The sequence below is a fragment of the Pleurodeles waltl genome, chromosome 10, assembly GCF_031143425.1.
Source record: "Pleurodeles waltl isolate 20211129_DDA chromosome 10, aPleWal1.hap1.20221129, whole genome shotgun sequence".
NCBI lineage: Eukaryota > Metazoa > Chordata > Amphibia > Caudata > Salamandridae > Pleurodeles > Pleurodeles waltl.
Window position 1 is genome coordinate 186,095,957 of NC_090449.1, and position 24,659 is coordinate 186,120,615.

The following is a 24,659-nucleotide window of genomic DNA, read 5'->3' on the forward strand; positions in this document are numbered from 1 at the left end:
TGGGGATATGAATATATGCACCATGCAAGACCAACTCTACCATTCAGTCTCCTGGGTTCAAAGCAAATAGAACCTGAGTCAAATGGGCATTTCTCCTTCTTGAAGAAGTAGTTTAGGGGCCAAAGGTCTAGGATAGGGCAAAGGTCTCCATCCTTTTTCGGCAACAAAAAGTAGCAGGAATAGCAACCACAATCTACTTCTGGTGTCAGGGCCCTTTCTATGGCTCCCTTGGCCGAGAGAGCCCCAACTTCTTTGCGGAGAAGAGAAAGATGATCCTCTGTCAGCCTATCAGGAAATGATGGCATGTGGGGAGGAAACAGCCCTTTCGGACCAACTACAAAACCCATCTGTCTGATGTTATAGATTGACAGGAGGCAGGTGATGATGGATCTTGCTAGCAACTGGGTGCCTGTGATGGAATAGGGACAGATTAGGAGAGTTTGGAGAAAGCAGCAGAGGAAGGGGTGGTGGACTGACCCGACCTCTAGCTGCCTTATCTACATGGTCTGTGGGTACTGAGCCCATGGCCACACAGTGGCTGAGAGGAATGCGCAGCATGGCGGCTGGGCAGGAACTGGCATGGTTAAGAGCCCCTTCTGTGGCCATGAAAGGGATGAAAAGTGGACTGGGTGTGGCATGGTGCAGAAGACTGGGCCATAGCCCAGCTGTCCGTAAACTTCTAAAATTCCAAGTCCGCTTTGTCTCCAAAGAGACGGGAGCCATCAAAGGGCATGTCCATCAATGAAGAGGTGACGTCCCTTGAAAAACAAGTAGTACGTAGCCAAGCGTGGTGCCTAAGGGCCACTGTCGACGAAACCGATCTGCCTAGTGAGGTGGTCATGTTGAGTTCACATGTGATTGCAAACTTTTCTGCATCTCTCCCATCTGCAACTGATTGGGAGAGCATGGCTCGGGCCTCCTCCTCAGAGTATGGGAGCAGTGTCCCATAAGGCATGCGCTGTTCACAGCAAAGCTAGGCTGGCGGAAGAAAACATCTTCTCAAATGTCACAAGCCTCTTGGACTCCCTATCCAGTGGAGCCGCAGGTAACACGCCTGGGTTAACATGAAAGGTGGAAACCTGGACCACCAAACTCTCAGGGGTGGGGTGTTGGGTGAGGAATCTTGGGTCCCCTGGGACGGGCAGTGGGGTTTCCCTCCTGGTGTGGCAGGATGTCATCCAAGATGGCTGGCTTCAAGCCCTGCAGCGCCTATCACTGGCCGATGTCAGTGACGGACCTGCACCTCGTTTGTCTGTTTGGGCCTGGTTATTCCTGAGTTTCTTGAAAACTCTTGGCAGAAATAGTATTGGTGGAAAAACGTACAGGATGCCTATGCTCCACTTGAGACAAAAAGCATCTCCAAGCAAGCGCTGCCTTGGAAGCTCCTGAGCCCAAAACTGCTGACATTGCACGTTCTTGACAGAGGCAAACAGATCCAACCAAGGCTCTCCACAGTCTTGGAAGAGACCTTGTGCCACCTCTAGATGGCAACACCATCTGTGATCCGCCAGGCATCGAAGACTGAGTTTGCCCACCGTGGCATTCAGAGAGACTGCCAGGTGTTGAACCTCCTGGGATATGTCCTGATGGATGTTCCAGCCATGTTCAGAGGCGCAGAGCCTCTTGACAGAGGGTCAACTACCCCAGCCCACCCTGTTTGCTGCAGTCTGCGAACACCTAAACATGCCTTCATATGACTGAAGGAAGAAAGGCCTTCAAATTCAGTCACATCACTCGAAGCTTGAACAGGTCAATGTGTGCAGATTCCGCCCGAGATCAGATTCCTTTGATCTCATACTCACCCAAATGACTACCCCAGCCCAGAAGGGATGCATCTGTGGGCACAGTAAACTCTGGTTGGGGAATGGAGAGGAGTCTGCCACTCACCCAGTGAGGTTTGTTAGCCACCACTGCAGGTCTTTTGCAGTTCGCTCTGAGATTTGAACAATTTCGGAGAGATTCCCCTGATACTTAGTCTACAGGAGCTTTAGTTCCTGTTGCAGAGCCTTCATATGCCAGCAGGCATGTGTCACAAGAGGGATGCAGGAGGCCATGACGCCCAATAGCTTCAGAGTCAGTCTCACTTTAATCCAGGATAGAGGCTGAATATCCTAAACTGGCAGCTCGGCAGGAGAGGTCCGAAACTGCACTGTGTCCAGAAGAGATGTGATTCAAGAGACCATCTGAGAGGGAGTCAAGTGCTACTTCAGCTTGTTGATAGTGAACCCCAGTGAGTGTAGAAGTTTCCCTATAGTCTGGAGGTGGGAAACAAATGCCTAGGTTGAGTCTGCCTTCAACAGCCAATCATCAGGGAAGGCAAAGAATGGAATCCCTCACCTTTGCAGTTGAGCCGCAACCATCACTTACGTGAACACCCGAGGGGCACTGATAAGGCTGATGGGGAGCACTGCAAACTTACAGTGCTCTTGGCCTATTGTGAACCACAGGTAGCACCTGTGGGGAGGCAGGATGGGTATGTGGAAATAAGCGTCCTGGAAGACCAACAATAAAATCCAGTCTCCTCGGTCCAGGGCAGACATGACTTGTGAGAATGTGAGCACTCTGAATTTCTGCTTTTTCAGAAAGAGATTGAGAAGGCGCAGGTTTAAAATAGAACAAAGTCCAGAAAGTAGCGGGAATAGAAACCACAACCTACTTCCGATTGCGGCATCTTCTCTATAGCTCCCTTGGCCAAGAGAGCTAACACCTCCTGACAAAGCAAGGACATGTGGTCTTCCATCAGCCTGTCGTAAGTAGGCAACATTGGTTCAAAGGGGAGGGAGTAGCCCGTTTGTGAGAGCTGCAAAACCCAATGGTCAGACATTTTTTACCTCTAGTGCAGCTGGTGGTTGCATATCCTGCCCACCACTGGATGCCTATGATGGTTTAGGGCATACTAAAGGGGTTTGAAGGCTGCCGGGATGGGTGGTGGCCTGGCTTTACCTCTGGCTGCCGGCCCCACATGGTCTGTGCGAACCACCTCCTCTTCCACAAAAAGATTGTGAGGACTGCTGTCCCAGGATGGCTGGGCATGTAAAGACGTGGTTAGAAGCCCCTCCTTTGACCATTAGAGGAGCAGAAGGTGGACTGGGGTTGACTTGGGGTCATGGCAAGACCCAAGGACTTGGCCATAGATTAGGGATGATGGTGTGGGTGCCCGCACTGGAGTAGAGGAAGGACAAACAAGTCAGCAGAAGACCAGTCGGGGCACCTCCTGAGCCCGTGGGGCCAGAAGTGCTCCAGCTGGGACGGGTCGCCGAAATATGAGGTGCATTGCCTCATAAAATTCACATAATTGGGCAAGTGTTGTTCTGGGTCACTGAAACGCTGAAAGGCTCGGAGCCTGCCCAGGCTCCACCACACAGCTAGGTCACAAGTGCTGATGCTTCTTCATCTCGTTGGACGTGGCAAAGCGGAAGTTCTTTCTGACTCCTTGCTCTTCGCTCTTCTTGTGCCTATGGGATTTAACCGCCTTCCCTGATGACCCCAACTGTGACTAAGAGTGCTTGGAGGTGCTCCCTGACTGATACAGGGACCTTCCTCTCAACTGAAACTGTCATGGTGTCAAGCGACAAGGAGCTTGAGGGACCACTTCCTCAAGGTCTCTGGGTACATGGCACAGCAATCGATTCAGATCTTGGCATCATGGTCGCATTCCAAACACCAGAAGCACAATACATGTGGGTCCATCACCAACATCTGTTGGTGACAGGCTCTATATGGCTAGAAACAAGCTTTCCAATTGGACATTCTTGACACACTAGGAGACGTCTCAAACTAATAACGACAAAAAGTCAAAAAAAGGTCAGTCAAAAAAGACGGAGAGTAGCTTCTCTGGATCTGTGTTGACTGGCAAGAAAGAAAAGAACTGATGTCAGCGCAGAAGACACCAACGATGCCACATGGGGCGTAACACCACCACCTACAGGAGGAGTACTGTTCACGAAATGTTTCTGCCTGCTATTGTAAGTTAAGGAATCCATGGGTAGAAGTCTCTGTGAGATCGGTATCACAATGCACATTATTATAGATTGGTTCTAGTATCTCATGAAGAATTTACAAAAAAAGACAACGTAACTACCAGGGTTTAAAAAGCATGAATTATCACAGTTTTCAGAGAAAATCATACCAAGCAGCACAAATGTCAAATAATGGCACCTGTCACCAGTTAAGCAGCATATAATTCTGTCTAAGAAAAGTGGACAACGCTTGCGGAAGTCTGAGGCAACTGCAGCTTGTTAAACAGATGGTTCACATCTTGCTGGTAAAACCGTTACTCAGTCCCCCTTTTCACCCACCGACTTATCTGATAAATTAACAGGCTTCTGTGATAAATTGGGTTGTTGGTTGGCCTGCGTGTGAGCCCTGGTCATGCAACAGCCACAATCCCTTCCAGAGTGAACCTCAAAAGTCACAAAATTAACCTGTGCTTAACAATGGGTAGCTTGGCATAAAAAGCAATTCGGCTTTAACTTAGAGGCGATGTGTAAAGTATTTATGCGGTACACAAACAGTAACTGTGAAAACACAACACAAGAAAAATCTCACACCAATAGAGTAAAGTTTAATTCATTATTTGACAGCAAAATTATAAAAATCCAATCAGTAGAATCGTAGTTATGAATTTTAAAAGATTTTAGTGAAAATAGTGACAAGAAGCATAAAGCGCCAACTACAGATATTTAGTCACACTGGACCGGGTCAAAGTCACAAATTCAGGCTGACTGCGATGGAGCGTGGGTGGGCCTCAGTCACTAGATTCGTCCAGCTGAACGTTTACCTTCTCAAATTAGTGCCAAGAGCCCCGCTTGTAATGGACCAGGCCGCAAGGATCAGGGACAGCGTTGCAGAAGGCTGATCACGTAATACAAAGAGCAGGCCTGGTGTCACTGATGGGCGTTGTTGGAGCTTTGCGTTAGTGATCCTCGCGAGCAGTCGATGCTACAGCACAAAGAGGCGGCTGACAGAGCTTTGTGTCAAATGGTGGCAAGATTTTGTGGTGAACTGGCCTGCTCTAAGTCGCTATGTACCCAAAAACTTTGATATAGCTCTCTGAGGCCACACCAAGGGTTCAGGAATTGAGGGGCACCACTTGGGTGTTAGGAACTTGCTTCAGCAGGGTCCAGGTGCTGGAAAAGACTGTTAGAGATCCTTTTAAATCCCTGAGGGTCAGATCCTTAGGCCAGCAGACAAGCCATTGAAGTCACTCTGGTAGGCCTCGGTCAAGATGGAGTTGCAGGTCCAGTTCTCATCTCCAAGGCGAGAGGGCAGCAGTTCAGCAGGGTAGCAGTCCTTTCAGCAGCACAGCAGTTCGTCTTCCTGGCAGAGTCCACAGATCCAGAAGTGTGCTGAAGAGTTGGTGTCGCAGGTCCTATTTTGATACCCTGGTACCCTCCTTCTGGAAGGTGGGGTCGGTTCTAGACAGTGTCTTTGAAATACACAGAATTTTCTGACTCCCCTGCCTTGGCTTCAAGCTGACTTCAGTGACAATGTGGCAGTGGTAGGTCGTTTCTGTGAGGGCAGATCAGTCCCTATTCAGTTGCAAGTGGGGGTGTGCTCAGCTTTGCCCCTCATCCTGCCAGCAGATGGCCAATTATGATACAACTTATCCCTCTATTATGTGACTGTCTGGGAAAAATTCACATTCTGTCAGTTATATCCAGTCAAGAGCCTCAAGCCAGGCGGTGGGTAAAAGAGGGCGGCGGGTAGAAAAATACTAACTTTCTAAAAGTAGCATTTTCAAAATTGCAATCAAAAACCAAATTTTAGAATTAAGTAGGGTTCTTCATTACAATTCTAAAGACAACAAATATGACATACCTTTCTTCTCTTAATTGGTAATTATAGCTTATAAAATGTAATAAGGAATCCTCATTGCTATCCTATGGGAGGGGTAGGCCCACAGTGGTGAAGAAACCCTTTACAAGTTTTGCACTACCAGGACATGTGGAACTAAAAACATACATGTCCAACCTTTCAATTACAAGGCACTCTGACCTATGGGCTACATAAGGACTACCTTAAGAGTGACTTATATGTAAGAAAAGGTGGGTTTAAGGCTTGGCTACGGGGTGTTACTGCCAAGTTGACATGGCAGTTTAAAACTGCTCAATCTGGCTGCAATTACTCCTAAGTAGCCCTCCTGTTTTGCAGTCTTACTGAAACCTATTAGAAGTGTTTGCTTGTTTGCATTGATATACATATAAGAAACTTTAAAAGTATATATTTGATACATAAATGTGAAGATGTTCAGAACTCATACGCTGATGTTTGGAGAAGAAAGGTTGAATTTCCTAAATATACTTAAAACTATTAATTTACTGATTCATTGCAGCTATTTCTGTATTTCCCACATGGAGGGATTCCACATTGTCAACAGCCTTTTTACATTACAACTGTTTACAGTGCCTGATGAATGAGGTGTTCACTGATAGTAATCTTGTATATGGCGGCCACTAATGTAACCTTGTCTGTTATGGTCATGATTACAAACATTAATAATAGTAGCTTGTGCTAATTTTCTTTGACTTTAAGTAGCTCTTATTACAGAAAAGGTTGGAGACCCTTGGTTCAGTGTCTCAAATGTGGCAGTTAGTCCTTTAGCGTCATGATACTCCTAGAAGTAGCTGAGTGTGCTATAAACATTTATCATGCATTCATTAAAAGTAGATGATGTGTAAAGCATTGATCAATTTCGGGACCTCCAACAGTTTCATACCTGCCTGCGGTTCACTGTAGAAGACTACTGTAAACAATTTGGAGAAAAAAGAAATCACACGCCTATTTGAGAATATAAAATGGTTTGAGTGAATTTTAATTGACTGTTCAAAGTGGCTCTATGTATTGATTGCTTAATTGCATTTAAACTCTTTCAACGCATTAGACTGTCTAAAACAAGGCAGAGAAAGCAGTACTTCAAGATAATTCCTAAATACTTTTCCACTAGGTGCTAGTAATTGTTTCGTCTGTTAATGTCGAAAACATTGTGTAATTGCAAATTCAACTTAAGGATCCTCATTTTACGATATTGTCCCAAAGGGGTTAAGGAGCACTGCAAACGGATGGAGTACTACAAGTTCTGTGGGGAAATTTGTGAACCAAAGTCAAATTATGATGAGGTTGGCTAGAAAGATGTTAATTGAAAAAAGTGGTAGGAAGCAATCTTGCTTTATGCTCCTTTCTGAGGATGTCCAAATAGTATTCTTTGTCGGTCTCACCAACAGACAACTGCCCATGTCTCTGAGTTTAGGTGACAGTAGACTGTCCATGAGTTAATTCAGTCAGGTTAGGTGAGAGATGGTTCTTGGTTAAAATTCAAACATGGAAGTCAGCTCACAGCATTTTTACCAGTACTATACCATATGGGCTCAGCGTAGCTTGAAGACAGTTGTTCCTGTGACCTACATTCTCTATCAGTTTATGCAGTCATCAAGACTGAATCATGCTAAATGTCTAGGACCAATCACAGAAAAAGTACTGCTTAATGTACAGGTAGGTAAAGGAAACCCATCATGCAACTGCTTGATGGCAATCCCATCCCAACCATTCAGCAATTAGCATTAGAATGCTTCAATGAGTTTATCATACTCATCAAATTTGAAAAATATTTCATTTATTTGTTGGCTTCTTCAGGAACCACCCTGCACAACTCATAGCCACATGTTTCTCCTTTAAAGAGCTAGGCAACACTGGAACCGTGAAATGGGATGGTAGGGTTCTCCACTTCGCATGCCTTCTTCACTAACTCACATTTCTCCCCAAAACAGTCACTTTGTTTTGGTTCCTGCACATAGCTCTAATGCTGCATTTATTAATTTTTTTTGGCATGCTGCACAGCAGTCACGCTGCTATACAGAAAGGCTACAAATAATGGCCAATGTTGGCCACGCCTATGCTGTACAGCATCAACAAAAGGCAAAGGCAGAGCCAACAGTCTAAAAGGCGCAACTTATTGGCTTTCCCAATGCTTGTTAGGTCTCAGCACAACACCCTTGTGATTCTGAACAAATTAATCTCCCCATTCATGAAAAAGAAAAAAAAGAAAACATTCGGGATTTACATCCTATCAAATAAAGGAAGAAATCGCACCCAAGTCCATGTCTTAATGAAAATACATTTGGAAGCAGATAGCCTCCACTGTCATAATAAAAGCAGATAACATCTGTGGTTACAACAGACATCAATTTCAAAGGAGAAAAGGGCTTCTTTGAAGAGCATGTGGCATAGTAAATCACAGTTATACAGTAAATGGCAAGTAATTCAACATGGACGACAGGGAAGAAAAAATAAAAGTAGTGTCTCAATCGCAGAGCGATCAGCAGAAGGACAGCAATCGAGCAGAAGCAATCAGTACTTTGTCCATGCTTCATCTGAAAGAAGAGGAATTGAATCCAGGATGTGCAGGCAGACTAGAAAGCTGCAAATAAGAGTGACAATGAGGCCAACAAATGTTAAGCAATGGGTGGACTGCAATAGTATTTGCAGTAATTGTATACAATATCTCTTGCAAGCGAGAGGGCATGCAATAACTAAACAAATGTAAGAGGCTGTATTTTCTCACCTCACTTCTAAGATCTTCTATCAGAGACGTAGTAGGAGCCAGTGAAAGTAGAAATTCATAGGCAGTGCAGGGTTCGCACAGACCACTAATAGGCTGTAGTGCAGTGCTTAATTTGTAAATAACAAGGTGCCGGTGCTCAAAGCCCTTCTCTTAAACACGCGGCTGCTGCAATTAAAAGTGCGAACACGGAATACTGAGACAGCTTAATCCCGAAGCCATCTCGAGCCGCTCCAATCCATTTAAAACCACTCCCTACCCCTTCAGCTCACACTTGCAGCTTTCTCTCATTGTGACGCTTTTTCGATTTTCTCTTCCTCCGTCTATCCCAAATGTGTGTTTTGCTCGCTGCAAATGCTTGAGGCAGAAGTATAAGCACCGGCCCTCAAAAATAAGTGCTGGTGCTCAGCACCGGAAGCAACAAGCACTAATTAAGCACTGCAGTGTAGTGCCTTTGTATACTGATTCTTTCTCCCAAAGAGAAAAGCCCATCCGGCCCTTATCCTTCCTTTCCCTATTGATCTTTGGGTGCCGATGGTGCACAAACTGCAAGCCCAAGTGTTACATTTTAGGCTGAGAAGTCACATACACAACCTAAGTGGTACAGACATTTGCCTCCTGTAGTTGGAACTAGATATGAAGCATAGGGAGCTTGCACGTCAACATGCCAGGTTTTGGGAAACAAAAATGAAACGTGGTTAAAAAAAAGAAGCGAATCACAGACAACAGCTTGACAAAATCTGAATCGACCTTCATGGAGTTATTACACCTCCTCCAGGTATTACATGTGCGATCTCCGAGTCTGACACCACAGTGGCAAGGCATGGCATGAGATGAATTAATTGCTAAATGTTTTCAAAGACAACATTAAATATGACTGCAGTTATTAACTATTGTACCTTTAAAACCGACGTTAAAAAACCAGTGATTAATATGGAATTTTCAAACTGATTAAAAAACTTACACATTTAACAGAATTACACATTGCATATTATCGAAGTGTATTATGCGAGGTTTTAAAGAACATGACACTGATGTAGGACGAAGAAAAACGAAAATAGTTGATTTACAAGTTTAAATCAAAACTGAAATATTATGAAGTGATGGCGCTTAAGTTTTGTTCAAGCAGCTCAATAGCAGCTTTTGTTTCAAAATCTTGAAAAAATATGTAGCCTTTGAAATATCCTACCTGGAACTTTGTCGACTGATGCAAACACAGACCGCTGTACAGTTTGATCACTCATGCCACGTCTTGATTGGTCATAAAATCGAAAAGGAAGATGCTGGGCTGAGGACGAACAGCTTTGTCCAAAGCCCATTACTTCCGTAGAAGGCTGGACTGGAAGATCCAAAAGAGCTATAGCCAACAGAGAAATAAGGAATTTATATGCACTGCTCCATTAAACCTATGATGTTTTTTTACTTTTAAAACACCTTATTATCAACATTACCATATAAAACAAGCTCCCATAATGCTACACAATGCCAGTGCTTAATGTGTAAAAGGGTAAGTGCCAGTGTCCAAAGTTTTTCTCATAAGCCCACTACTGAACGTTTGGGTTGACAAATACGAGGCTGCCTAGATTTGATTCCATCTCATGCAATTTTCTTACACCCCTTTATCACACTTCTCGGTCCACATTATCAGATGGGGGCGACTTTGGGCACAGAGAACGGTGTCTCTCGAAGTCCTCTTTGTGGCAACAGAAGGCCAGCTGCTGGTGGACGACTTTTCTCTGGTCAAAGCGGGCCCACCAGTATCCTTTGGTGGAGCCTATTCTCCTGCTTCGGTAACCAATCTGGACACAGATTACACTCCAGAGAGACTCGGTCAACTTTGGGCCATTGAGGATTGGTCTCTTGGGGTGTCCAGCGGCAGTCAGGGGAGATGCTTCAGAGGTGGAAACTGACTTGCAAAGTCGGGCTACTTTGAGCTTTGATGGCCCTGATGCTGGCTCCATATGTTTAGTCAACTGACCCTTGGAATCAGTTACTTGGGCTGGGGTTCAGGAGCATCTTTTCCTCAAGCCAAAAGCCACAGGAGCAGTCCTCTCTTTGCTGGCCCAAGGTGCAGCAGGTGAAGTCCAGCACACTGTACAGCCTCTCTGTCAGGTCCAGGGATAAGTAGGGCAGTCCTTCTCTAGTCCTTTCTCTAGTTGTGTAGTGATCTGAGCTTCAGATGCCAGGGATGCCATATTTATGCCTAGAAAGCGCCCTAGAGGGATGATGTGGTCACAAGCAAATGGGCTACCAGGATGCCTTCTACCCTGTGATGACTTCCGGCTATGTGTTGCATCTACCAATCCGTAAGAGCACTATTCTGACCACTCTCAAGATAACCGAACCCTTCCTTGGATATTAGGAGCTTGGCAGCCCAGCCGAGAAGAATGGATGCCTGCGGGCTACAAGCCCACGGGAAACCTGGTTTGGGCACTGGTCTCCCTCTTCTTCCCCCACTGCTAGCCTGGAAACCTGACCAAAGGAACAACCCCTCAGGCGTGTGATTACCATTTGCCCACCAAAAGCAGCTTTGCCTTTGCAGCTCGCCTTTTGGGCAAGCACACTGAATGGGTTTCTGCAAGGGGGAGGAAATATCTTCCTCTGTAGCAGGCTACCACTGTTCCTAAGCCTTGGGGGTCATGCGTACTACTCCCCAGGAGGGCTGAAAGTTGTCTGGTGGCCTGCAATGTGTGAGGCCTCTGGACAAACTGGGTCTGCCACAGTGTGTAGAAGCAGATACAAAATGGCTCCCTGCTGCCACTCACCTGCTGGTTCGACCATCAGCATTGGTACAAACTTTGGGGGTGATCATGCAAAAAGAGGCATTTCTCCACACTGACCTTAAGAATGACTGAAAAGCAGGCTTTGTTTCTCTTTCTAATGCAATCAAAGTACTCTGCAACACAGAACAAGTTACCTATCTTCAATAATGAATGCTCTTTCTGGTGGACAGTCTCAAATTTGGGACATTTTAGATGGAAAAGTGTCCATCCACAGAACAACGAAGAGGGAGGGCGTTGAGGAATCCGCTGTTGATACAGCATCCACCAGAAAGAGCATTATTGAAGATAAGTAACTTATTCTTCTGATTGATACTTGTAACTGTGAAGTTTAAATAAGGCACCATTTAATTTAGTTTACAGACTTTAGACCCAATTTAGAATTTATGGTTGGAGTAGTTTCTGTCAGGATGGCTGTGGTCACTACCTAGCCCATCCTAGCCTTACTCAGTCCATCAAATTTAGAGATGACTGCCAGCCCAGCAGTCATCTCTGTACCTTAAAAGAAACCTCCAAACAGCGGTACCCTTCAAGGTACAAAAATGTGGTGGATGGCCACTAACCCCTAAACGTTTTAACTTATTTTGTTTCCCAGAAACCGACTCCCAAAGCAAGAGTTTGTTTTTGAAAAACAAAAACTTAATGACCCCCTCCCTACTGGTCATTATTTATTTTTTCTGTCCCTAACCAACAGGTTTTATCTGGTGGAGATTGACAGTATATTAGAGGATATTACGCCATCTATCGTAAATAGGGCAGGTGATGTAATGTCTTTACTCCAAGGGCCACTACTCTGTCAGACCATCAGAGTAAGCTTTCCATCGATGGAGTCAACAGGGCTACCGTTAACCAAAAGATAATGGTGTGTTTACTTCTAAATGAGGTGAGTGGCCCAAGAGTTTTTCAGACGCAGTACTTTCTTGCAATTGCGACAGAGTACTATGACCGCCAAAACTAAATTAGGCCCGTTGTCTTTTGTCTATTGACTAGGTCAAACCCAGATGTATGGTCCAAGAATGCTCTTCCGTCTCTATGCACATCATGACAATGCTTGTCAGTTGTAGACAGATCTTCGCAAAATCTTCCTTGGAAAGGTGTAATGATCTCTTCATCTTCCAGCTAGTCTTGATTGAATATTTTGACTATGATCTTTCTGTATAATTTCGCTAGTGGGGATTTCAGTTTTGTTCTATCACATGGCTTCATAATTTAAAGTATGGGTAGATAGCAAGATATTTAACCATACAGGCCTAAAGTGTGTTACAGAGCACTGTGGTAAAGATAAATGGTCTATAAATCACTTGATACTTATAGGGGCCCTGCAGGCGCTTTCTCAGCATCATGAGCTACTTTAATTGAATCTGAGAATGCTTTGTTGGCAACCTTTGAATGCTGCAGACTAAACAGGTTTTCTGAGGAGTCTAAGGAATCAGACGATCAAGAAGAGACTATCTTTTTTTTTTTTTTTAAATAGCTGGTATGTTTTTATCCAACACAGTGATTATGATCGCCCCATTGTCTTTGTAACCACAGTTAAAATCGAGACAAATGTGTAATATTTGCCCATTATAGCGTCCAAGTATTCCTTTAACATGATTGCCATATGCTCTGACTGAGATGCTCGCTTTGCCAAACTTTATGAATAATGCCAAAAACATTTTTCGGTGGACACAGACGTTCAGATAGTCTATGTAGCTCGGAGATTAAACTTTTAAATAAACTGATTATGGCTGTTGTGATTTCATGGGCTTTTCATAGAGCACCACTTATAACACTTTTCTGTAAAATGTCAATGTAGATTATTGTTACTCAGCCTAATTATTTTATTAACAGTATTTATGTTAAAATTCTGAGAAAAAGTATGTAGTGTCATGGATGTTGGTTTTAAAAATACGTTGTGTTACCACATTCTGATAAGCATTTCTATTTGCCTTTAAGCAACAAGCCTAGCATCCCTCTTTCACAGTAATACTTTGCCTGAATTTTGAGAATTGTATACATTTTTTCTGCTAATTCGTTCATATTGTAAAGGGAAGGCTTAAAACGTCATTATGTCACAGTTAACATACAAGTGGGTGAATATCCCATAACGCTGAAAACAAGGAGATGTATATACGATATATCACCATTTCGACGTATACTCAATCCATAAAGACAGTGTTATGGCCATTAGTACATACGTATTGTTTTCTCAGTGAAAAAATATTCCCGTTAAGCATCTGTGACAATAGCTTACTAGCTAAAAAAACAATAGTTCACCCCTGCACCAATGGTGGCAGGTGCAAACGCACACCAGCATACATTGATGCTAAGAACACATCAAGCATTGCATATTGTCCGTGAAAAATCTACTTCACTTTTGCCAGAACTACTGTCCTAGAAACTCTTAAGGAAAGCAAAGGAGGATTCGCAAAGGGATTCGTTCTGGCTCGTTTTCAAGTCCTGAAAACTAAAAAAAAAAGCGTGAGAGAAAAAAAAACCAGAAAACAAAGAATGTTTACTTCTGTAAACATAGCATTTATGAGATAACGAAATTCAGGTGCGATTTTTCAAATACTTTTGAAATGTAAAAACTGATGCAATGCAAATCAATCACTCCATCGGATGTGGAATGATAAACCAGTCAGTAAGTAGTATATGAGGTGAAAGAGAAATTATCCTCTGGGCAAGGTTGAAGCTCACTCTATGTATGATTTAAAGAATTAGTAACAATAGGTTAACAACAGCTGTGCTGGCAGGCGAAACCTACACATATTGCCATAAACAGCGGGGTGTACAATGAAATGCAGTGGAGACCAAAGTGATGTTACACATCAAGCCCTATAGTTCATTAAGCAGCTTGAGGCCTGCCCATACAATTATTGGGCAGAAATACCAATCCTCAGTGTTACAGGCAGGCAAAAAACGGACACCTCTACTCGGAGATCAGCTACAGGGTGCGATATGAAATGTGATCAGTACCCTGAAGTGAGTACCAAGGCAAGGTGACAGAAAGATTAAAAAGATTAATTAATGTGTCACAAATGATTAGTGGGTGTCCTTCTTGTGAATTTGAGGGTAATAAAAATGAGTCGTTTGCAGAGATGTCCAAGGACAAGTTGGTCCCTGCATCATTGCTCTCTGAGCGGTCACTGTCCTTCTCAAGCAGATCCTAAGCCTGATTTAGATTTTGATGGATGGGTTACTCCATCTCAAAATTGATGGATATCCCTCCGCCATATTACGATGTCTATATGGAATAATGGGATTACGATATGGCAAACGGGATATCTGCCACATTTGTGAAAGAGAAAGCCCCTCCGCCAAACTCTAAATTAGGCCCTTAATTAGGATTTAGTGCGACTGCTGAGGGGGGCACAGCAGGAGTCTTTGGGAAGAAGGTGTTGATGGGCACCTGTTTTGTGATATATTGAGGTAACACTGGGACCTTTGAGGGTGATGTAATGCAAGTAGAGATATGTGTGGAAAAAAGTGGAATTTTTCCCTTATCACTCCTGTTTTTTGACTGATGCCTCTGATTTGTGAACTTTGCATACTGGGGCACTGCTCTCCAGATCCCAGTGTATGAGCTCTGGACCCTAAAACCTGGCACAAATGGCTAATGCTTGATCTTTTCACTTGGTGCTGGTCAGCTGATACAGACCTTAGTTGGACAAGCTATTATTTTTCCTGTGTACTGGATTGCAGGGACTCAATCTGACAGGAAGAATACAAGCAATTTGAATATACTGATACAATGACCCTGATGAAGTCCTTCTTCGGACGAAATACGTTGTCTGGGATGCAGTATGTTATAAAGAGAATTTAATAATATGTGAATGTGACATTACATGTGACATTACAAAATGGCTCCTCGCTGATACCTGGCTGATCAATTTGATGAACTGGATAAAAAGGATGTTTTCTAAAATAAGTGCATTTTTCTCTCGATTTGGACTACCACTACCTATTGGGGAAGCATTTCTCTATAATCGAGTACTCCTCTCCAACGCTTTGTTTTATGTGTGGAAAAAAGTGCCTTTGTTCTGTTTGCCTCCTACGTTTTTGACTGAGGCCTCTAGTTTGTGAAATTTGCATACTAGGGCACTGCTCTCAGAGGTCCTAGTGTATGGGCTCTGGACCCGAAAACCTAGCACACATGGGTAAATCTTAATTGGTATATTTAACTTTCCAGTAAGACGATAGTATATGGTGTAGAAAGTACATTTATGGCAAGGTAAGGTAAGTCACTTGTGGACTACAGCAGCACTTAATTGTGCCTCCACTGGTGTGACATTGAAAACATGGCGCCAGCCGTACCGATATAGCCTGACCGCTGCTGCTTAAATCTGCAACCCGACCTGTCAAAATATGCCTTTTGACAGGGAAAAACCTTGCTATTAAATACTAAGTGACTCGTAAGTAAGCCAGGTAGACCAAGGTAAGCTGTCTAGTATTTAAAAGTGGGAAATTTAATGTACCATGTCCCTACAGTGAGAAGCCCCCAAAAGCTATTTTCACTACAGAAGGCTCTTCCTATGAGGAAAACTACAGTGCAGATTAGTATATTAATTTTGTTAACTCTGGTTTGGGACATGCTAGAGAAATAGTCCAGCCACTAATTTGTTTTGTTTATTAAACATACAATTCAATGATGAAATAGATTGTTCATAAATATTTAGGAACGTTAGCTTTTAGAAAGTCACCTTGTCCCTGGCTGAAGGGCTTGAAGGCTACATTGGATTAACCTGTCAGTGATCAACTGTAATGAGGTGTGAACAAATCCATCAGAGCAGAGGCAAAGACTTAGGCCTGGTTTGTGGATGGGCTAGAGTCGAGGTATTTGGCAACTGTCACCCCAGGAAGGGCAGCTGTGAAAGTTCAGTTTTTAATTTAGCTCAGAGTGGCAAGAGTGAGACTTGTCCATCTTCATTTAAGTTTATGGGGAGAGGTTAGAGAAAGAAAGGCTTATATCTTTAGGTGGACTGGGCCCCAGCTCAGTCGGATAGGGAGCTGGTCCCAGGATCAATTTAGTGTTGCTGAGGAGGAGGGGGGCTGCTCATTTCCCTTAACACATGCACTGCTGGACTACAGGCTTCTTCAGGGGCATCTATAGATCGCCTGTTCCATCTTAGAGTTCCCTTAGAATATTGACCTCTGGGATAGTTTGCAAGAAGGCAAATAGGATGTGCTGAAAAAACTATTCACCATATATCAGGCAGTGTTTAGGAGCTACCCCCACCTGATGGCAAGTGAAACTTACAAAGCTGGCAGCTTACGCATAGCTGAACAGAACCCTTTCTTGACCTACAAAAGAGCAGAAAAGCACTACACCTCGAATCTGAAAATAGCTCAACAGAACACTTTCTGGACCTACAAAAGAGCAGAAAAGCACTACACCTCGTATCTGAAATCTGTGAGGAGACCAGAAGGTCTGGACCTTGCTGTACTTGTACTCAGGACAAAGAAGGTTGGTATTCAAGGGCCAGTTGGCTGATCTCCTGTGTGGCTACAAGGACATCAAAAGCTACAAGTGTTCTTTTGTCTAGAGTGACCAATTGCAGCAGGAGGAGTCCTGGCCCTCCATACTGTCTCTAAGGGCCTGGTTAACTCAGTGATGTCCAGATAGACTTATTTTGAAAACTCCAAAAATATTGGGCTGAAAAATAATGCCTGGCTTCCAATTCTCTGGACGGCAGGTACCAACCACTTAAGTCAATCCCCCAAAGACAACAAGTGTGCTGGGCAAGAAAATCAGGTTGATACCACTCAGTGTTTTTCTGCCTAAAGATCTAGATCAGTGGACCCCTGCAGCAAGGCTATCAGACTTTCCCAATTACAGCCTGCTTTGCCTCTCTGGAAGAATCTGAGCTCTAAAAAACAGACTCAAGAGTCCAAAGGCAGAAAGTTTGATTGGACAAAGATACCAAAAGAATTTGGACGATAAGAGGACTTTGGTAGGCATGAAATTTGACTTTTCCCATTCAGAGTGTTCGCTACCAAAACCAACGGCTGCACTGGGACCTTGCCCAAAGCCTGTCCGACATTGAGGGGACTTCACCAGATACAGCCTCCTGCCTTGCCACACTGGAAAATTCTGACTTCCATTTCGTAGAGTAAGTCAAAAGGTAAAAACTTTGACTAAACAGGGAGTGCAGAATTATTAGGCAAGTTGTATTTTTGAGGATTAATTTTATTATTGAACAACAACCATGTTCTCAATGAACCCAAAAAACTCATTAATATCAAAGCTGAATATTTTTGGAAGTAGTTTTTAGTTTGTTTTTAGTTTTAGCTATGTTAGGGGGATATCTGTGTGTGCAGGTGACTATTACTGTGCATAATTATTAGGCAACTTAACAAAAAAATATATATACCCATTTCAATTATTTATTATTACCAGTGAAACCAATATAACATCTCAACATTCACAAATATACATTTCTGACATTCAAAAACAAAACAAAAACAAATCAGTGACCAATATAGCCACCTTTCTTTGCAAGGACACTCAAAAGCCTGCCATCCATGGATTCTGTCAGTGTTTTGATCTGTTCACCATCAACATTGCGTGCAGCAGCAACCACAGCCTCCCAGACACTGTTCAGAGAGGTGTACTGTTTTCCCTCCTTGTAAATCTCACATTTGATGATGGACCACAGGTTCTCAATGGGGTTCAGATCAGGTGAACAAGGAGGCCATGTCATTAGATTTCCTTCTTTTATACCCTTTCTTGCCAGCCACGCTGTGGAATACTTGGACGCGTGTGATGGAGCATTGTCCTGCATGAAAACCATGTTTTTCTTGAAGGATGCAGACTTCTTCCTGTACCACTGCTTGAAGAAGGTGTCTTCCAGGAACTGGCAGTAGGACTGGGAGTTGAGCTTGACTCCATCCTCAACCCGAAAAGGCCCCACAAGCTCATCTTTGATGATACCAGCCCAAACCAGTACTCCACCTCCACCTTGCTGGCGTCTGAGTCGGACTGGAGCTCTCTGCCCTTTACCAATCCAGCCACGGGCCCATCCATCTGGCCCATCAAGACTCACTCTCATTTCATCAGTCCATAAAACCTTAGAAAAATCAGTCTTGAGATATTTCTTGGCCCAGTCTTGACGTTTCAGCTTGTGTGTCTTGTTCAGTGGTGGTCGTCTTTCAGCCTTTCTTACCTTGGCCATGTCTCTGAGTATTGCACACCTTGTGCTTTTGGGCACTCCAGTGATGTTGCAGCTCTGAAATATGGCCAAACTGGTGGCAAGTGGCATCGTGGCAGCTGCACGCTTGACTTTTCTCAGTTCATGGGCAGTTATTTTGCGCCTTGGTTTTTCCACACGCTTCTTGCGACCCTGTTGACTATTTTGAATGAAACGCTTGATTGTTCGATGATCACGCTTCAGAAGCTTTGCAATTTTAAGAGTGCTGCATCCCTCTGCAAGATATCTCACTATTTTTGACTTTTCTGAGCCTGTCAAGTCCTTCTTTTGACCCATTTTGCCAAAGGAAAGGAAGTTGCCTAATAATTATGCACACCTGATATAGGGTGTTGATGTCATTAGACCACACCCCTTCTCATTACAGAGATGCACATCACCTAATATGCTTAATTGGTAGTAGGCTTTCGAGCCTATACAGCTTGGAGTAAGACAACATGCATAAAGAGGATGATGTGGTCAAAATACTCATTTGGCTAATAATTCTGCACTCCCTGTAATGTACTTCTTTGCCATAGTCAACCTGTGTTCCATCATGGCTGGGCATAAATTGGGCATTGGTTCCTTTTACTTGTGAACAAGTACTTTCTATTGGAGCTTTGCATTTATTTTGCACTTTTTGTCTCAAATCCTTTAAAATTCATAACCTGGTTTCCCTTACTGATCTTTTGTAATTTTGGTGCCATTTTGTTTATTAAATGTTTTCTCTAGTTCTATAAACTGGAGACTGATTTATTATTGTATTGTGTTCGTGACTTTCCAATTGTATAGGTATTTCTTAATGCTTTGTGCATTTTCTGTAAGTTAACCTGTCTGCTCTGTGTCAACGCTACCTGGGCTTGAGCTCAGGTTTAAATTATTTAAATCGTGTGTTGAGCCTAACACGTTGGTAACTATATTACTTGTGGTGGGCTACCATGCAACTATATTAATAATTAATTTTCTTACAATATAAGAACCATGCAGCAATGTTGGTGTTTGTCTTTCTTGTATGTTCTGAAGGCTGATGGGGGCCAGCAGCTGAGAAGGAGAATAAAGGTCTAACTTTAGAGTTCTAAGATTAGCAATTGAAGATAGGAGAGTGTGTGGAGCAATAATTTGAAATGTGGTATGCTGTTTCATGATTGTGTTTGCTAGGGAATGTGGTTGTGGCTGAATGCTAATATACAAATGGTTAGTGAGAGGGCAAGAGGGGACTTGGGTAAGACAATTATCAGTGTTGCATAGTAAATCTTGTTTTGGGGTGGAGAACTTAGCTGACCTTGTGAATTTGGAGTTGAAGGTGTTGAGTGATCAATGCTTTGAAATACTTGCAGTGTGGGGAGTTTGTTTTTGCTTGTACTGTAGGTCTCAGAAATCCTTGGTGATTGATGGGGATGTGTGCATTGCAAATGATTGTGTGGAGCACTGTCCATCTATGCAGGTTGGGTTAGGGTTGAGCAATGTGGTGTAAAATGTGCATAGTGTGAGGATGGGTGGGGGGCTATGTGGGAATGTTCTGTAATTGCAGGTGTTAGGGGAGGAAGAGAAGATTTGGGAGTTGGGGGACGGGTAAGGGGTAGGACCAGAGCAAAGATAGATGTAGGATTGATGTGCAATGGTGCCAGAGATAATCAGAGAGAGGTTCAGTATGGTAGTGTTGGGAAACAAAGGAGGAAACTCAGTGGGTAGTAGAGTTGGAATGTAAAAGTAAATTGCACAAACAGGATTGGAAATTATTAAAGACTGCAGTGAGGAGAATTGGAGAATATGGGACTTGTAGATTTATGTATGGAGAGAGTGATGGGATGTGAAGTGATCAAGTAATTGAGAGGAAGAGAAATATATACCCTATAGGGGGTCATGGAGATATACTGAGAATGTGGCTGCATGTTTGTTTTAGATAAACACCCACGGGTAGAGTATTTTACTTACATTGGTTGGTTAGAGACGCAGAGTTCCTAGCCTAGACTAATTCAAGGCAACACCCTTAAACTGATTTCCTAATGGTGTAGGTTAAATAGGATGGGAAAGGCCTAGTCTTCAGGAAATCTAGGTCCAATTAGAACTCTAGACCCTACAGTCAGGTTACTTTGTTCCAATGGGATCCTTAACCTCCACATAGAATCAGAACCCCACTCTCAGCAGTGAGGTGACGTTTTGCATCTAATGGGAACACTAACCCATAGGACCATTCAGAACTCTAACCCCAACAGTCATGTGGCATGGGTCCAACGGTAGCGCTAAAGGTGGAGCCAATTATAGCCATAACTACTGGTTTCAATCAGAATCCTTACACTAGCAGAGAGATAACCTGGGTCCAATGGGAGCTTCTACCCTTACCTATTTTTGTGTCAGAGGGGAGGGGCCTGGCCGTGTGAGTGCAGGGGCAGTTAAGAAGGAGATGTGGGAGAAGCAGCACTGCTTTGACATGCTAACAACCCCTAGCAACAGCTGGACTCAACTTTCAAACTCTTGCACTCTAGTTCAGGTGAACGACAAACAATCTAATGTCAAATGTAAAAGCTAAACCTTTCCATGTAAAGCAAACAATGAACACCAGCTGAGCTGGGATACACTCTTAACCTTCCATGCAATATGCGCCTTACCACAGCTACAGAAAACAAATTAAAAAACATAACCTTATCAAATATACAACAAAGCAAGAAAATAAACAATTAAAAAAAGATCGAGCTTGTATTACTACCACAACTGCAGATTTGCTCCATCTCTGTTTGGCTGTGCTCAGAGTTTGGCCAAGACTCTACAGAAAGATGGTCGCTCCCTTTTGCCTCTCAGGAATATGGTCTGCTTAATGTCAGGGGAAGAAGAGCCTGACCAGAAGACGGTTGGGGCTGCAGACCTACTTAGGAAGGAAGAAGCAAGGGTCTTTTCAGCCAGCCCTGGTCTCTCAGCAATAGGCAGGTTCAACACACTTTTAAACTCTATTCCTCAGATTCAGTTAAGCTACAAACTAAGAACTTTCAATTCCAATAGCTAACTCTGACCCTGTAATGCAAACAATGAATAATAGCTGGCCCAAGAGTAAATCCTAAATGTCCATGCAATACTAAAGCAATATTACCCAGGAAGGAGTTCACTCCTAGATAATTACTGACCTGAGTTGAACCAGAGGACCAAAGCCGAGAGCACTCTTAATTCAATAACTACTAGAGAGCACTTTCCCCCTTGTATAAAACTGCTATTGCAAACCAGACCATTTTACTTTGGGGTACATTCACAAAATCGTTTGAAATATAGTGTGCTTTTCAAGGGACTAAATAGGTGGAAGGTTACAAGCAGCATTGGTGTTGGATTCTTTTGGTGCTAAGGATCTGAGATTTTTGTCCCACTGAAATTTACTGTAGTGAATGTTTGTATTTTAGGGCACAAAAGGGTGACAACATATTTTAGTCACAATATACATTATTTGTTGGTGGTAACATACTAAAGTTTAGGAACAGTGGTGAACTCTAAAGTGAATTTCTGCTGGGATTAATGAACCATGCTTCAGAGAAAGAAATTCTTCTATACCTTAGTTATGAAAACTATGGAAGGAGCTTCAGGCGCTAAAATGAGGGCCAATGCTCTAGAAATACCTTCCTCTCCTGTGTTCTAATGCATCTTCACCACGGAGTTCTAATGAATAGCTAGAGAGTTAACATTCTACATTCATGATAAATGTGGCACTTCTGTAAATGAACAAAATGTGGGCTTTCATTTTGTCATAGAAACTTTGATTAATGTTCCAGAAACCTTTTTTTTTATTTTTTTTTAGTAAATGCACAAATATCTTCCTCGTCTACATTAGAAAAAAATGTTTGGCATGCTGACTTCTAACACCAAGCACAGGCTGTCAGTTTATACCCCTGTGTAATACTGTAGCGACACCACATAGTTATGATGAACACCTAGAGTGCCAGCGTTGTACGTTCATGACAAAAGTGAGGCTCTCCTGAGAGCAATATCGCAGGAAGAGGAGCGGCTCAATTTAAAGCCTCTCCTACAGAGAAGGCTGATGTAAGGGAACTTTGAGGTGTTACTGAAGATATGAAACTGGTTGGTTTATACAATGTGAGGGAAAGTATGAATGTTTAGTGATTTAAGGCATAATATAAATTTTTAAAGTCGGTAATGTTTTTACTGACTTTAAAATGCATATTATGCCTCAAATCACTAAACACTCATACTGTTTGTTACTCATGAATGATGGTTAAGTCCAACATCCCCTTTCCATGTCAGTTTACCTAAACTCCCTATCTTCTTTGTTGCTTAATTCCTGCTCAATTTTAAAACAGTAACATTTTGGTAGACGAAAAATGTTTTCATCTTTCATTTAAAGTGATGGGAATACATTTTCAGTGATCCAGGAAGCTACTTGAAAAATAAACAGATTTTTACTCTCTGGATCTGCTGCTATTTGAATGTTCACTGTTTTCCCACTTCCTATTGCCAGTGGTTGCATGTACCTACATGAATGTGCACTGGTTTCAACATTTTTTTTTTTTAGTTAAATACGAGGAAATGCTAAAGACATCTTAAAATATATATTTATGGTCTAAAAAGGTTGTCTGTATAATTTTTAAACAACTGCTCTTAAAGTTTTATTAATAGAACTTCTGAAAATAAGCAAAATTGTAAACGAGGCAGAAAAATGAGGCTCATATTTTAAAGTACAGTGAAAACATCACAGATTACACAATTTGTAGAGACTCTGGACACTTTTCATATGTAACACAAGCACATGCAAATGATTGTTTTTTGACGGGTATTTTTTCAGTAACTTGTGGCAGCAGAGATCAGAAACATTTTCATGTACACATTCAGCCTTTTCCACAATTAAGTTAATGATTTTAAAACTGTCTTCTTTAGAAGCATGGCTCGCAATGCAGGCACACTGCGTGAGCTAAGCAAGCATTCAAATTATTTGTCAGAAATCTGTAATGTTCACAACCAGCTGTTATATGGAGAATGTTTACTGATATGAGGGTTGAAAGTTTATTGAGGCTTGATTCAGGTACTAAATATGAATCGCCTGGGTAGTTCTCGACATATGGAAAGCCAATCAAAATTCAGCACTTTTGTTGGTGTATGGCTGTCTGATTTAAAATAATATTTAGTCTTGCTCCAATGAGCAACTACGAACAGGAAGGTGCACAGAAACTAGATTAGAGGTATTCTCCAACTTAGACATCATACCCCTTATATACTCTCTTCCACCTCCTTTCTTTTACTCACTCATTTCCCTACTAACACTATACTTCCTTTCAACCGCAGATATGCGCAGGACTTTATGTGACATTTAAATAAATAGTATACCTGTGCCTGTATTTTAGCTTTTTGATGCAGAGGCTGGAGAAGCTGATGTCAATAAAAATGACCCAAAAACCAAACTGGCATTTTTTTAAGGAATGGCTAAGTGAGGTCCCCTAAACTTTAGAAGAATGCAGAAGGGAATCATTAATAGCCTCTATTTAGGATATGAAGGAAAAAAAGGTACAAATTTGCAGTAACATGATGTATTCGTAAATATAATGTAATTTAATACTGGGCAGGCACACTTCTACTGTACTTTTTCATTTTAAAGTTACAGAGATAATTTTATTCTGGAGAGGCCATAACAGGTTATCCACTTAACATGTTAATAAAAAGAGAAGTTATTAAACAGAAATATCAAACAATTACACCTAACTGGCTTTAAAGGTAGGGAATAGAAGGCATACTAGTTCACTTCAACTGGTATGAAAGGTTAGTGGTAACTGCAAAAGATCAACATGGCTGTTTTACTCACATAATTATTAAGTTATCCTTTTCTCAGCAAACTGATAAGTTTTCATTGGGACATCTACCTTAGCACAACTAAAGGGTACAAGACTGATCAAAAGAACCTGCTGTCAAGGATCACGGTCAATAGCAACTACTGTGGGACAACGGCAATCAAATAGTATTTTCTACCTTACAGGGACAGTATATGGTATTTAATATTTTGAATAAACTCGGAAGGGACTACCTAACAAGTGGACAATGTGCAGTTAAGAGACAGTGCCAAAGTAAATGTGTCTGTATGACAAAAACTGACCACAGAGGGGGCTGGAGAGGAGACACTCGCTCTACATGTTGGTGGCGATCAGAGGCTGTTCTCCTGTAGTTCCC

General features: G+C 42.6%; 1 protein-coding gene across 3 annotated transcripts in view; it reads right to left on the reverse strand.

Moving 5' to 3' along the window:
* Window positions 1-24,659, reverse strand: part of CLEC16A (C-type lectin domain containing 16A) — a 462,030-nt gene that overhangs the window by 74,149 nt on the left and 363,222 nt on the right. For all 3 annotated transcript variants that reach the window (XM_069210166.1, XM_069210165.1, XM_069210163.1), the window contains exon 21: window positions 9,747-9,914. In XM_069210166.1, coding sequence (XP_069066267.1) covers window positions 9,747-9,914 — 168 coding nt within the window. The remainder of the gene's footprint in view (window positions 1-9,746; window positions 9,915-24,659) is intronic.